Source organism: Homalodisca vitripennis, chromosome 2, assembly GCF_021130785.1.
Source record: "Homalodisca vitripennis isolate AUS2020 chromosome 2, UT_GWSS_2.1, whole genome shotgun sequence".
NCBI lineage: Eukaryota > Metazoa > Arthropoda > Insecta > Hemiptera > Cicadellidae > Homalodisca > Homalodisca vitripennis.
This window is the reverse complement of record NC_060208.1, coordinates 9,231,107-9,247,427: the sequence shown is the minus strand read 5'-3', so window position 1 is coordinate 9,247,427 and position 16,321 is coordinate 9,231,107. Positions and strand designations below refer to the sequence as shown.

Sequence of the window (16,321 nt, the reverse complement as noted above, 5' to 3'; positions counted from 1 at the left end):
ATTGAAACTTCTCGACACACAACTTCATGGAACAGATTGTCTTTTTCCTACTGAAAAGACGACCCAACCATACAATGAAACAAGATTTTTCTGGACATTTGCCATCGTGTTTGCAGTAACGTGTGATACAAGTAGTCCGTAACATTCACACTTCATTTGTTGGTGGCGGAACAATACAATTCATTATATGGCTCTCAGAGAGTTAATAATGGGGAGAAAATAATACACTGTTATAAGGAACTTATGTACATTTACTTAAGTACTTAATACGATTAATTCAAAATTTGAAGACTTACCAGTAAAAATACAAAACTTAGAAATTTTTCCTGTAATGATAAACATGCCTACCAGAACAAAACTCCAATCTGTAACTATTTTTGCACAGCCATATTTTAACTTATTATATATAAAAAATTAACAAGTCCATACAATAATAATAACAAATTAATTTGGAACACAATAATTATATTTATTTGGTAAACATCTATACATACAGTAACATAGAGTGAATCATATAAAATTAATCCTATCAATAAATTACATTTTTTTAAATTAACAAGCAATTTTCTAGTAATTAAATTATGGAATTATATTGATTGTATTACTTAATAGATACATTTATCTCTTGATTTATAAAAATTTATTTAGAGTTTACTCTTGAAATTATTTTTGTTAACCCTTTGAATGCCGGAGGTAAAAATATTGTTAGCTAGCACTGCACCAAGGAGATGTTTGCCTCTAAGTTACCTGAAATACCCCAGACCTATTTGCTAAGTTTTGTTTGAAAACTTACAGTTATAATATGATGTTTTCTTGTATGGGTATAATATAAAATTTTAGGATTAAATGCTACATAAAACTAAAATTTGTTCCTTTAAAAAGTTTATTAGTTATATGTATAACTACAATCATTCAACAAATTTAGATATGCAACTTAGATTTAGGAACTTTTTAAAAACACAATTTTACCAACTGTAACTATTTTTATATTAAATGTTGTATTTTTTCTTATATAAAGAAACCAGAAACATAAGCAAACAAACAAAAATATCTATAGATAGATTTTTTATTACGCAATAGCTGAAATGTGTAAGAGATGACATCAACAGACAACTGTCTCTGCTACAAAGATATTTTTGACAAACAAAATAAAATGGAAAGGCAAAGACAACTAAACATCATTGCTATTAATTCAGTAAAGCCTAACATACACTTCTATGAAAAGTTGTTGGATATAACAAATACCAGTTTTGAAAATAATAAAAGCTACTAAAATAGCAGTGCCGGCTAAATCGTCAATGGAGGCTCAAAGGGTTAACTAAACAATATTCATATTTATTGATAATATAATTTCACTTAAAATAAAAATACTACAATTTATGAAAAAATTAATAAATAACATGCATTTCCGTTCGTGGGATAGTTAAACATTTTTGAGGACCATAAAAGAAAAAGTTAAACATGACTTTGTTTTAATGTAGAAAAATGACAGAAAGATATTTTCTAGAAATATTAAACCTGTCAATACCAACTTACGATGATAAGGACGATCACAAAAATGTGCAAGTGACAGCATCCAAACTAAAAAAACGTGTACAAAATTTCTATTTTTTTTTCTACGCACTGTGCAAATTTTAACATAACTACACCTACATTAGTAAAAGAATTTTTTATAAACCTCATAATGCCAACATTATTTGTAACAAGAATGTGTTGGTCAAGTGGTTGAAAATAAAATATTACGTTCAGTTGATGTGTAAATATATGATTTTAATGACATTGAATTTTAAATTAATTGTAAGGAAATTTTAAACTAGTTATTAGGGAATGTATCAAAATGATTAAAACTAACATATCTCTAGCCTATAATACTTTTGTAATATATGACAGCAATTCGATTGAAGAACTATTAATTATTCTTGATTAATTGGTTGGAGATTATATAGAAATAAACAATACATATATTTTTCAATTTTATAAAGTAAATTGTTGGAACAATCAATAAAAACAAATTAAATTTAAATGCTAAACAAATTTCACTTTATTAAAAAATGTCATATTCTGTAAACTAATACATTTTACTCAATTGTCCAATGATATATCAAAAGGGTTTATTTCTCTGCAACACTACATGTAATGACGGTTATATTTACAAGTCTTTGGTTTGGAAAGTATATCCCTTAATATTAATTTAAGTAACCTTTTGTTGACTTCAGCGCTCAAGAACCAACCAGCTACCATCTACCTGAACATTTATTCCAGCTCAAATTGTAACTTATCATAATTTCTTAAAGATTATATACAATTATAAGTTGTATTCACTAGACCACAATCAGAGCTTGCGATTCAATTTTCCCAATTAATCCTAGTTTACTGTAATATGTAACAAATCGGTGGAACTGGAGGATATGTACCTGGAATTCATCCATCTCTAGTTAGTTATAATCACAATCCAATTATCTGAATTGATTGCAGATAGAGCCCATTGGGATGTCTGGAACTTAGAAATTAATCAATAAAATCCTATGAAATTTGATTGATGACATAAATTAGTTCCACTGCCTTGGAAGTAAAGTTCAATTTATATTTATACAATAATGGAACTAAACAATACGCAGCGAGCAGTGTTCAATCCTATTAAACTTTCAAAGATCTCTTAGGAATTGTTGCACTTCGCCACATTTCTGATAGGAATAAAGATAAATAACCATGCTGCCAAGCTGTAATCAAAAAGATTTGCATTTGCATGAAGCCTATAAGTGAATAGTGATAATTAAAGGAGTCAAATCAACCAATTTCCTTGTGACCGTATCCTCCATGCTCTTGTGCAACGATTTGTACATTGGGTTTTCTTACGGTGGATGAAACGTATTTGGAAAATATTGATCGAGGCTAGTGGAAAGTTGTAATTGTAAGTTTACAGAACTGATGCTCTGAGCTCAATCGTTTTTGTCTGCCAAGAACTCAAATTTGATCAAAGATCTTGCCTGGACAGTGTGATGTGCAGTGGTTCACTCTATGAAGATCATCAGAAGCTAAAATCTAAATTGGCTAGTTTTAACACAATGAATTAGTAGAATGAGTTTAAAAACCCCCAGGTGCGTGTCTCTTGTAGACGAATCTTCAAGCAAAGGAGAAAAGAACCTTTGTTCAGACAAAAGTTTAACTTTCCAATGATCATCTGAACTGCAATGGAACCTACCCCTGACCACAACCAAGTGAACCAAGATTCGTCAATGCTTAACTGAGTTTATCCTCAGGAATACAAAATACACTGTATTGGGCTCACTGGATTGTATGTAGAAACACAGTTACTTTAAAATAAAACTTAACATAACAACATTGTAGTTGTGCCCTGTATATTTTGATACAAAACACACCTCAAATAGACAAGCTCAATCCCATAAATATTAGCTTCTCAACTTTGTCTCACATGATTTTAGGAACAAATAATCTTATTACTAAATATTTTTGTGAAGCAGCCCAAGAGTCTTGACACAGGACAACCCCAACCATCTCTGTACAAATTTATTATGTTTTAAACTTATTATAATTATTATTAATCTATTATTATTTAATTATCAGTAATTTTAGTATCTCTCTCAAATGTTTTTAGCACATCATCAAGGAAGAGACATATTTATTATCAACAAACGTTTATGTAGTGCATCAAAGCTTCTCCTAATAACACTTAACGTACTAATTTTATTATAAAAGCTATACAAACGTTATTTACAAAACGTAACAAAAACAATGATACAGCTAATTACTGTTGTCAAAACAAAAACTAACCGAATACAGCCTAAAGACTATGTAATATTTATATCACTTTATTGTTACGTTTACACTAACTCTACACTTTATTACCTACAACGGTAGGATGAAATATTTACAGTATGTAACACTTAATTTACACTGGATAACCTTGCAGTTAATTTTTAACACATCTAATGTAGTCACAAATTGACTAGATTAGCTGACTAAGCTGTTCGATAAGGAATCGTGTGTACTTGAATAATCACAAGTTACTGAAGTTTAGTTATAAAATTAAAAAACTAAATTGACATGTCACACTGAAAATGCGGAATTTTACACATCATAAAACATCTACAGAGTAAATCACGCCACAATATCCTCGTTCACAGTGATGGCACATCAGCTCGCCCTCTCAGCCCACTCTGGCTTGAGAATTATCTGGAAGAGGTCCTGGTGGCTGTGAACCACATTTCGGTACAAGTTCCGGCTCTTGGCATTATTCAGCAGCAGAGCCCACGTCTCATCTTTCTGCAGAACAATCAACAGAGCGTGTCTCAATGTAATGTATAATACAAGTTTAATTCTCTCCACAAGCACATCACATCACCTACAGAACCAATTTCAGATTAAGGATTATCTGAAACAAGTCTTGGTTGTTTTCTATCACAACCAAGAGTTTCTTCACTCTTAGTATATATATATGCTCAAAACCTTGTTTAAAATTCACAATTTTCCCGGCTGAAAATTTCCGATTTCTCCGGTCCATTTTCAAAACAAATAAACAACTGTAATACTGTATTTAACCCTTACGACGAGGGCAATGGTGACCGTTTATTGTCAACAGCTGTTTTTGCAGGAAATGCCACGAAGCTGCGGTGGTCTACCAAATTTCGTTGCTAGCGATATATGAGAAATTCGGTGACAATTCATTGGTACCACTAGTTTAAGCTCCTTAGTGTCTTTCGATGTGTCAACATAACATTTGTTCCTTTCAAACATGTTGTTTTATGTTTGGAGCAAATACATGTATTCAATTCGAAAAAATAAAGAAAACAAACAAAAACCAACACAGACTGTAGTCCATCATTCCAGGTCGGAGGTCTGCGGTGCACAAACTTTCGATATGAGACCATGATATTGCCAGTACATAAGGTCGATTAGGTACAAACCAACAAATAAAACCACATACTTTCATCTGAACTCTACTTTTAACTTTGTTTGACCTTTTGAGAAAAACAAGCCTGACAATAACACACTACTTCAAAATGATTGTCGAGATTAGGGGAAATTAATATGTTTTTAAAACTACAAGTCGTATCCTCTACCTTCAGCTTTGAAATAATAAGACATGGTAGTTTATAAAATGAGCTTCCAGAATTTATTCCATTTACGTAAAAATGTATGAATATATATTTATATTTATAGAGAATAAACGCAGCTAGTTCAGTCGAAATTTGGGTGAGACCCGTGTTATCATTAAAAAAATTAACCTATGTAATCTAACGAGCAATCGGAACGTGTGTGAGGAGTATCCATAAACAAAACAAAACTTAGGCCTCGACCTCGATACAAGCAGTAAGTGGTGGGCGGTGAGCATTAGAGCGGCAACTTAATTTTAGTGTTTATATAGTACATATGGAGGCAGGGCATTACCACACGATGCCGCTGATCCGCTGCAACTTTAGACATTAAATGTTTCTCCTGCCACTCAGCCCTTAGCTCATTCTGTCATTGATGTGCATCATGTTGACTCATACACCCCCTCTTCTTGGCTTTACTTGCAGTCACAAATCCAGTATTACCTTCTTCAAAGGGTGTCATCAGATATGGTAAAAATACAACTGACATTCTGGTGTACTCATGAAATCAAGGTTACGTCTCTTAACCTGTTGACGAGTGCGTACGGCATTTGCCGTGCCGCTATGACGGTCCATACTGAGTGCCTCCTTGACCAGTGACAGACTTTTAGGAGTAAAACAAAAAAAAACTTTTAAATGTTAATAAACTTGTAGATTATAGTTTTAAATGTATATAAAAATACATTGTAGATTGTTAAAAGCAATAAACCTCGTTTTAAAACTTTGCTAGTGTGTGATACTGCTCAAAACAAGGATATATACAAAGGGCGACCTTACATGTTAAACATTCATAGTTGGTTTCTTTTCTTCTTTGTCCAGTTCGAGTGGTGTGTTTGCACTGCCTGAGTAGTTGACGCTTCTTTGTGTCATTCTGGGGGAGTGGCCTTATAAAATGGAGACCTTGGAGGCGTAGCGGGTCTTGTGTCCGCCTCCGTAAAATAGTTTTTAAAGTTATCACCAGGAGGGCATTACCACACGATGCCGCTGATCCGCTGCCAACTTCAGACATTAAATTTTTATCCTGCCACTCAGCCCTTAGCTCATTCTGTCATTGATGTGCATCATGTTGACTCAAACACCCCCTCTTCTTGGCTTTACTTGCTGTCACAAATCCAGTATTACCTTCTTCAAAGGGTGTCATCAGATCTGGTAAAAATACAACTGACATTCTGGTGTACTCATGAAATCAAGTTTACGTCTCTTAAAAAACTGTTAAAGAGATATTCACCGAACCGAACACTAAGCCTGTGTACTATAGGGTGAACACTACAATTTAGGCCCGCAGAATCTATCTAACAATTTTCTTTTAAAAATGCTATTTTCACCCAAGAGTAAGAGTTGGACAACTTCGTTCGGAGACCCCATTTCAGTGACTGAATAAAACTCAAACACATAGACAGTACTTGTATCACAGCCACTACCGCTCTGCCGCTTTACTGCACTTGTAGTGGGCAAGATCTGAGATGATTGGTCGGCCGACTTTAATTGTCCAATGGATTGTTACGTGTTTGGGGGGGGGGGGGGGGCCTTGCCACGACACAGGGGTAGAACTAACCAGGATAACCTCCACTACACTATAGTGGAGGCAAACTTGGATCAACCGGCCGTCAGGTGGGATTCACTAACGTAGTTGATATTCATCCACGTAACATAAAATACAATGTTTCCAGATTAAGCAAGTCATGATGCATGGACCTGCCAAATTATTTCTTGATTTCATGTTCTTTTTTTTTTCTTCCCTCCTTGGGGCGGCCTACTGTCATACACTTAAGCCTCAAGGGCTTTTTGCGCACCCTGGAAAACACACCATGAGGCCCACCAGTCTACAACTTCAGCCTTTGAGACAGAAGAAATGTTTTTTAGATTTTCCCGGTTCCACAGGAAGATTCCCGGCTTACTCCTGATTTTCCTCCCAGTGCTTTAAATTCCCAGTTTCCCGGTCGGGTGGCCATCCTGATTAAGTGCTCTGTGAAGAAAACAGAAATTTTTTGGCATGTACCATTGTTCAGTGACATAATTATTTAACAACACCACGTGTCGAGATCGACAATCTTATCTCTTCCTTAGCTGCATTTCTCCTGCATGTCCACATTATTCTTTCCGTACACGTCACAAAAGTTGGTAATAAGATTCAATTTGTGGTTTTATGCTAACAAAAATCCCATTGCTGTGTACATTTTAACACATCCAGAGAGGAAAGTAGAAGGGACACAGTTCACGCACTGCCAGAGCTGGATGCATACTGAGCCCAGACATATTTTGAGACATATAGATACGACTATTGCACCATCCACCACCTCGGTAAGACAAACTTTTTACTTTCTGGATATATAATTGGAGAAATGTCTAAAAATGGGGTGTATTTATGAGAGATTTAACTTATGCCATCTGCAACTTACACTCAATCTTCTGATGTCTTACCTCTAAAGTACTTCCTAGAGTAAAACCACTATTACAGTATTTGATTTATCACTGAAAAGAATTTGAAATCGTGTTTGGTCTCCTATGCTTGACTCACCTGTAGAGATTTGAAGTTGCCGACGATAATGAGTGAGTGGCGGTGCGCGGGTCAACGCAACGTTGAGGCGCTCCATATCTGACATGAATCCGATTCCCTCAGTCCGCACACATGAGAAGATGATGATGTCCCGCTCCCGACCTTGATAACTGTCCACTGAGCCCACTTCCACATACTCACTGTAAACCAAAAGTGATTGATTAAGAACCCTAGTCTTGACAGGCATTGGAAATCCAACATGTGAACACACACTAACTCTTGAGTTAGTCATATTACGCATTGTCATCGTATCAACAAAATTGAGGTAACTCACGCCACTAATAAATCCATTAACTTTCCTATAACGCCAAGACAAGTAAAAAATGGTTGTTTCTTTAAGTTCAAAGCTAATTTTTATTATAACTAAATTATAAAAGGTAAAAACAAAAAAAAGTATAAAACAGGCCATTTATTTAAAATTAGCGTATTTTTTAATAAAAATAAAACATAACTATTTACAAAACTGTTTATTTCAAATGAATTTCAATTTCATTGTACAATGTAATTAAACTGAAAAGTTTAATTAAATTTTACAATAAAACAAGATAAATATTTCAAACTAATCACAACACTACCACACTATGAAGAATAATAACGAGATATGTAATAGATGCGTGCGCTCGCACACTCGTGACAACCGAGAAGCAGTAATGCAAGCCACGGATATGTTGTTATTATTATTAGTCGTCTACTTTTGATTAGTCCACTTATGTCATAATGTATTCAATGGAAAATAATAAAAAGAACCATAGTTTTTGTTAATTTGTTACAACTTTTTTATAAATAATTATACCATCAAGAAAAATATGTACGTTCCACCCAATGCAATACTAAATCACCTCACCATAGTGATTTCCTCCATCACATATAAGTCTAATTAAGTCAAATTTACCAGACATATAAAGAACATAGTATAACAAGCATTATTAAGGAAAATACATAAAAAAGTAAACTTACAACAGACAATTAAATGATACTTACTTGAATCCAATGCACTTCTTGATTTGGTCTCTTTGACGATTGTAAGGAGTGATGACTCCAATGGTAGTCTTCGGATCAACCAGTTCAGATTCTAGGATTTTATGGACCAAGTTCCCTACCATTTTTGCTTCACTGTAGTTACACTCCCTGCAACCATATGTGGGTTTTATTTCTATGAATCACAACCAAAACCACTACTGATATTCATAATTTATTTAATCAGAGACCATAAAAACCTCTTTGTAAATATCCATTAATGTGGTAGATAATTCATTGAACGAACTTATATTACAAATAAGTTATGAAAGTTATTGTAACTAAGCATAAGTGATAGTTTCTTAAAATTTTAATACAGAGTTTATAATTTTTTGATATTACAATTTACTCATTAATTTAAATTTTAAAATGTATATGAGTTGTTTAATCTCTTTAAGGCCAATGGGAGCTATTACTCACGTGTTAATATGCAAATTGTACAGAGTAAGCGATTCACCGCCCATTTTTCTAGTAGTACTTTGTAATTTAACCAATATACAATTTGTACTTAATATACGGAATATATAACGTCTGATGTCATTCCTTGAAGCTATTTAATCAAACAATATGAACTGTGTTTACTCTTTGCCAAGGTATAGGGACAGCTGTTTATTTCCTGTTATTTTCCTTTTCTTGTCTCCGTAATTGTTAAAATATTCAGTATATCCCTATCTCTTAGTTGACAAACATTGTTGTCCTTTGTATTGTCGTACTTTGTTGTAGAGTTGTTTTAGTTTTTTTTGTATGATGTTCATAGTGTAAGTAATTAAGTTTTTACTTAGAAAATATTGCAGATTACACAGTTCAGTAGATCATAAACCCTTTATGCATTTATCTTTATATTTTATAACAATATTGCAATTATAAATAACAGGTCTCCCACATTAAAAACATTTATCGTGTTTTAGATACAATCTTAAAAAGCTTTGAATTATAAATATATACAATATAATTTTTTTTATATACTGTATGTATCAGTCATTGTGATTAATCAGTCATTATATATAATGTTTGGTAATTACACATAATGACCAGACTCACCAGTCAACATGGCAAATTAATAACTTTAACCAGTCATTATACATAATAACTAATGCAATTTGGCTAAAGTATTAATAGTCCTAGGAAATACTCACTTAGATCAGACATTGGGAAGAATAGCGAACTCAAGTTAAGTCAGGGTAATAATTTCAAGGTGGTGGGAGAAGTCACTTGAAATACATATTTTAATTTTTATGTAACAGTAAAAATATGTTGATTTAGAACATTATTTATTTACATACACAACTATTGGCCCCACAATTGACAGCAGGTCAACACAAAGCACAATTAAAAAGAAACATTCATCCTACAACTCTCCTGATAATCAGTACCACATGTTTGTATACGTACTTCTGACAACTGAGCAGCTCTCCTGATATTCAGTACCACATGTTTGTATACGTACTTCAGACAACTGAGCAGCTCTCCTGATATTCAGTACCACATGTTTGTATACGTACTTCAGACAACTGAGCAGCTCTGCTGATATTCAGTACCACATGTTTGTATACGTACTTCAGACAACTGAGCAGCTCTCCTGATATTCAGTACCACATGTTTGTATACGTACTTCAGACAACTGAGCAGCTCTGCTGATATTCAGTACCACATGTTTGTATACGTACTTCAGACAACTGAGCAGCTCTCCTGATATTCAGTACTACATGTTTGTATACGTACTTCAGACAACTGAGCAGCTCTCCTGATATTCAGTACTACATGTTTGTATACGTACTTCAGACAACTGAGCAGCTCTCCTGATATTCAGTACTACATGTTTGTATACGTACTTCAGACAACTGAGCAGCTCTCCTGATATTCAGTACCACATGTTTGTATACGTACTTCAGACAACTGAGCAGCTCTCCTGATATTCAGTACTACATGTTTGTATACACACTTCAGACAACTGAGCAGCTCTGCTGATATTCAGTACCACATGTTTGTATACGTACTTCAGACAACTGAGCAGCTCTGCTGATATTCAGTACTACATGTTTGTATACACACTTCAGACAACTGAGCAGCTCTCCTGATATTCAGTACTACATGTTTGTATACGTACTTCAGACAACTGAGCAGCTCTCCTGATATTCAGTACTACATGTTTGTATACGTACTTCAGACAACTGAGCAGCTCTCCTGATATTCAGTACCACATGTTTGTATACGTACTTCAGACAACTGAGCAGCTCTCCTGATATTCAGTACCACATGTTTGTATACGTACTTCAGACAACTGAGCAGCTCTCCTGATATTCAGTACCACATGTTTGTATACGTACTTCAGACAACTGAGCAGCTCTCCTGATATTCAGTACCACATGTTTGTATACGTACTTCAGACAACTGAGCAGCTCTCCTGATATTCAGTACCACATGTTTGTATACGTACTTCAGACAACTGAGCAGCTCTCCTGATATTCAGTACCACATGTTTGTATACGTACTTCAGACAACTGAGCAGCTCTCCTGATATTCAGTACCACATGTTTGTATACGTACTTCAGACAACTGAGCAGCTCTCCTGATATTCAGTACCACATGTTTGTATACGTACTTCAGACAACTGAGCAGCTCTCCTGATATTCAGTACCACATGTTTGTATACGTACTTCAGACAACTGAGCAGCTCTCCTGATATTCAGTACTACATGTTTGTATACGTACTTCAGACAACTGAGCAGCTCTCCTGATATTCAGTACTACATGTTTGTATACGTACTTCAGACAACTGAGCAGCTCTCCTGATATTCAGTACTACATGTTTGTATACGTACTTCAGACAACTGAGCAGCTCTCCTGATATTCAGTACTACATGTTTGTATACGTACTTCAGACAACTGAGCTGCTCTCCTGAAATACATGATTCACAGCCTCATCATTACATAAATACTAGTACAATAGAGTACTCACTCCTGGAAGCTTTGTGTGTGTTCATGGCTGAGCACAAGGTAGGGCTGGAGTGGAAAGTTGGCACTTCGACTCTCCAGAGACTCGTGTGAGATGACTTCTTTCTTGTAGAAGTACTCGGACGGCCACTGTGCAATGGCCGGGTGCATGCGGTACTGTGTGTTGAGGAAATGGTAGTGGTCATTGGTTATGTCACGACGCTGCCTGTGCCACCAGTCTTGATGTCGTGCAAACAGCGATCTTGCCAGCCCGTGCTGTTTTGCTGTCTAAAACACAACATTATTTATTACTCCCTTAATATCAATGTGATTGCTTAATTTAAGAGTTTCAGCATGATTAACCCTTTTGAATCCATTGAAATCCCACACTGATTTCTCCCAGACTGATTTAAAATGCTAAAAATTTAATATTTATAAATACTCATCAACATACAACTTCTTTCCACTTTCAATTGCTGTGCCAGTTTTTTTTATTGTTTCTCTAAATTTACACTAGATTACATACATACAAAATAAAACAACTTTTTACTAATACTTGTTCATAGTATGATACTGAAATCTGGGCGCAAACCAGGTTTTCCTACACAGTTTCACAGAAGTAAACAGTTTCTTTTCTTTCACACCAGGTACTTTCCTAATACTAAATACTGCACAATCCTTAGTATTCCTTTTTAACTATGCATTTTAAACCTCCGCACGCCGCTATTAATCCATTTATTTCCCTATAATGCCAAGACATCTATAAAATATATTTTCCTTTAGGTTCAAAGCAAATTTTTTATTATAAATATGCTATAAGAGGTAAATGCAAAAAAGAAATATCAAACATGGAATTTCAGCTACAATTAGCATATTTATTGATAACAATCTAAAAATAACAATTTACTATACTGTGAATTAGTTTAAATTCTTGTTACAAAGTAATAAAACTGATAAATTATATAAACTACTAGTTATCAGACCATTTCCTTATCTAAGGTTTCACAGATAAGGTCTATCATCTTATCTTATCATTTTATCTCATCATCTCATCTGGGAAGATAAAGTATATATTTGGTTATGGCTCTGTAGGAGACACAAAACAGAGAAGCAGGTGAACTGCCTAGACCAAGGTCACCCCCCTCCCCCCACCCCGCAGGGAAATGAATGTTGTCTATAAATACTTCCTTATCAACAGTGATAATTAAGGAGCATGCACCTACCTGCCAATTCAAAGGTATTTTGTGAACTAAAAAACTCTCCAAGAGACACAATGTGTAATATGGATGGATATACTTGTGTTTGGCGTTTTGGTCAAAAACTACCATTCTGATACATCCATCTACGGTGTGGGAAGGGTTAAGTGAAGTTACCATTTAGCCTTTCTTCATAGTTAGATTAGAAACTTTAAAAATAACTTCTCTTTACGATGAACTTGTCTCAGAAACGCGGGCATCAGCATTCTTGGCTCGACAATGCAGCTGTAGTCAGAAAAAGGGAAGATTAGTAGACTGGAAGTATAAAACATGAAGTAATTGCCTTGAACTCAAGAAGTGAGCTCGAAGAGCAAACTGCAACTCGCGGACAAGGCGCGTGAGGTGTTGCTTCGGTAGCGAGGTTCGGCAGCTACAAAGTTCCCGATAGAAATAATTAATACGCGTGCCAATTAGGTTATCAATCTGCCAAGAATTTAGTTCCAGGAACTTCGAATGTAACTTATACTAACCATTAACAAGTAACTAGATTGCGAAAATATGTACTATATGAAGTAAAACTAAATAACGGTACAACTCTTTGTTTGAAGGTTATTTTTGACAATGGAAGGATTGTGAAAGAAACAGGATTTTTCCGGACATTTGCCATCGTTCAGTGAAACAAGAAAACAGTAACACAGTGTTACTGTTTTCTTGTTTCACTGAACGATGGCAAATGTCCGGAAAAATCCTGTTTCCTTCACAACGGTACAACCTTACAAAATTTTGTACTGATACTGTTGACACAGATCTACATTAGTAAGAAACATCAAGTTGTCTCATATTCATTCATTCCTTTATTCCGTTGAACATATTCAATTTCTTCACATACATCATACCCAGGGCTTTTACCAAATTACTCCATAGAAATAACCAAACTCTGGTGGAAAGAAACAATTTTACACTTCTGACCTCAGACAGAACGGTGGCAGGAAGTTGATGCGGGTCTCCCACCAGCACCAAGTTGTTCACTCCTAACAACAATGGTATCAGGTTGTCTGGCTCGATGCACTGCGTAGCTTCGTCCACAATACAACAAGTCCATTTTAGCTTCCTACAACACACAAACACTGGCTTAGACAGAACGGTGGCAGGAAGTTGTTGCGGGTCTCCCACCAGCACCAAGTTGTTCACTCCTAACAACAATGGTATCAGGTTGTCTGGCTCGATGCACTGCGTAGCTTCGTCCACAATACAGCAAGTCCATTTTAGCTTCCTACAACACACAAACACTGGCTTAGACAGAACGGTGGCAGGAAGTTGTTGCGGGTCTCCCACCAGCACCAAGTTGTTCACTCCTAACAAACAATGGTATCAGGTTGTCTGGCTCGATGCACTGCGTAGCTTCGTCCACAATACAGCAAGTCCATTTTAGTTTCCTACAACACACAAACACTGGCTTAGACAGAACGGTGGCAGGAAGTTGTTGCGGGTCTCCCACCAGCACCAAGTTGTTCACTCCTAACAACAATGGTATCAGGTTGTCTGGCTCGATGCACTGCGTAGCTTCGTCCACAATACATCAAGTCCATTTTAGCTTTCCTACAAACACACAAACACTGGCTTAGACAGAACGGTGGCAGGAAGTTGTTGCGGGTCTCCCACCAGCACCAAGTTGTTCACTCCTAACAACAATGGTAGCATTTGTCTGTCTGGCTCGATGCACTGCGTAGCTTGAAAACATTGTGTGATACCTACCATGGAGTAGCGCAAATCTTCTTTCAGGGCTGAGAGCAATTTCTTAGCATCCTGTCCTAGGGCAACAAAAAAGTCCTCACATGTCTCCATTACTTTCTCAATTTTGTTTTCTGTCCATTACTATCGACATTTCCTATATAGATTATACTTGTGGCAAGCTGTCCATAGTGATATTTCTTTTAAGCCACTTACTAAATTGTATAAATAAGGAATTTGTCAATACTAATATACTTTGATTTTTTCGTTCTTTACATAATAGATATGCGTCAGTGTTTATGGAAAATGTTCAAGATAAGTAAAATAATAGTTTTACAGAAGAAGGTTTTAAGGACTATCACAAAATCCCAAGCTGTACAACATCATAACAACACTCTTTTTATTGATATGCAAATTCACACAGTAATTAATCTATACATTTGACCCATTAAGCTATGCATTACAAAACTTAGATAAACTAAATTTTGTTTCCATCAACCATTTATACAATACTAGGAATAAGGCAAATGTCATAATAGATTATTATAGGCTGTTACAAACTCTTAAAATTCATGTTGTTTTTTAAAATATATAATAAATTAAAAGATTCAATTGTTTTATATCCAGTAAGAGTGTTTCTTCATAATTGTATATATGGTTATTGGGAAATTCATTCTTTTCACTTGATAAATTCTTTAAAAAGAAAACATTTCACTGTAGTTGTCCGTTTTAATTAGCAACTGATCATTAATTGTTATTTTAAACTTGTATTTTAACTTCTAACTGCATTGTGATCTACAAATATTTATTTATTAAATGTTATAAAAGTATATTTGTATGAATTACTGTGATTCATTTAATACATAACAATCTCAATGCTTGCACTAGTTGTAAGACAAATAAATACTTATTTATTTATGTTAACCCTTTTAGTACTAAGGGGTCTGGCACATTGCCATACCCAAGAGTGCTACGCATTTTAGTGCATAAATACAGAGTTTTAGTACATTTTTTTACTATTTCCTTATTTCAGGTCATATATTGTCACTTTTTTTGTATTGAAGATAAATAACTAATAAACAGAAATAAATACAAAAAAATACATTTGTACATATTTTGATTGTTATAAAAAAATTTGTACATTTTTTCACTTTGGCAGACAATTTTAGTATGTAAACAATTTTATATTATTTTTCTGATGCTACCATCGGAAAGAGCAACTAAAACTAAGCAAATTCCATATATTTTATTTTAGTTTTACACAACAAATAAGAAGTGTGGATGAAAAATAAAATATGTTGTCCACGGCAAATTCATAGTCTTTGTCTTCGTCAGAATCGTCAATTTCACTTGAAGACGATTTGTGCATATCTGTGGGATTTCGTCACTTTCCACATCATTCTGTTCATAAAAACCAAATGGTTCACTTATAAATGAAGAATCACTGATAATTCTGCTGCTTTCATTGTCCAGAACATCTTCAACAACATTCCGTAATAACTCATCATCACCTGCAATGTTCTTATTAGACATAGTTTACAACTTAGTAAAATACAATACACACGGAAAACACAAATGAAAAATGATGTAATGCAATGATTTGGAATACTAATGAAGTATTATTTCACAATTATAACACAATTTAATGGATAAAATAAGATAAAACAGAGTAAACAAAGCACAGCGTCAGTTCGCTCGCAATGTAAACATCCCAACTGACCTTCTTTTCATTTCACGTCAAAAACGTATAAACAGCTGGTTGTCAGCAATCA

The 16,321-nt window shown here is 34.7% G+C and overlaps 1 protein-coding gene across 3 annotated transcripts in view; it reads right to left on the bottom strand.

Moving 5' to 3' along the window:
- Positions 1 to 233: 233 nt before the first annotated feature.
- LOC124353514 overlaps positions 234 to 16,321 on the bottom strand; it is an 86,957-nt gene continuing 70,869 nt past the window's right edge. For 2 of the 3 annotated variants that reach the window (XM_046803382.1, XM_046803383.1), the window contains 5 exons: positions 13,788 to 13,929; positions 11,648 to 11,910; positions 8,653 to 8,799; positions 7,633 to 7,811; positions 234 to 4,284 (listed from right to left, as the gene is read on the bottom strand). In XM_046803382.1, coding sequence (XP_046659338.1) covers positions 4,277 to 4,284; positions 7,633 to 7,811; positions 8,653 to 8,799; positions 11,648 to 11,910; positions 13,788 to 13,929 — 739 coding nt within the window. In that variant the 3' untranslated portion in view covers positions 234 to 4,276. Of the gene's footprint in view, positions 4,285 to 7,632; positions 7,812 to 8,652; positions 8,800 to 11,647; positions 11,911 to 13,787; positions 13,930 to 14,260; positions 14,418 to 16,321 lie in introns of those variants that run through there. The other variant, XM_046803384.1, reaches the window with a different exon arrangement.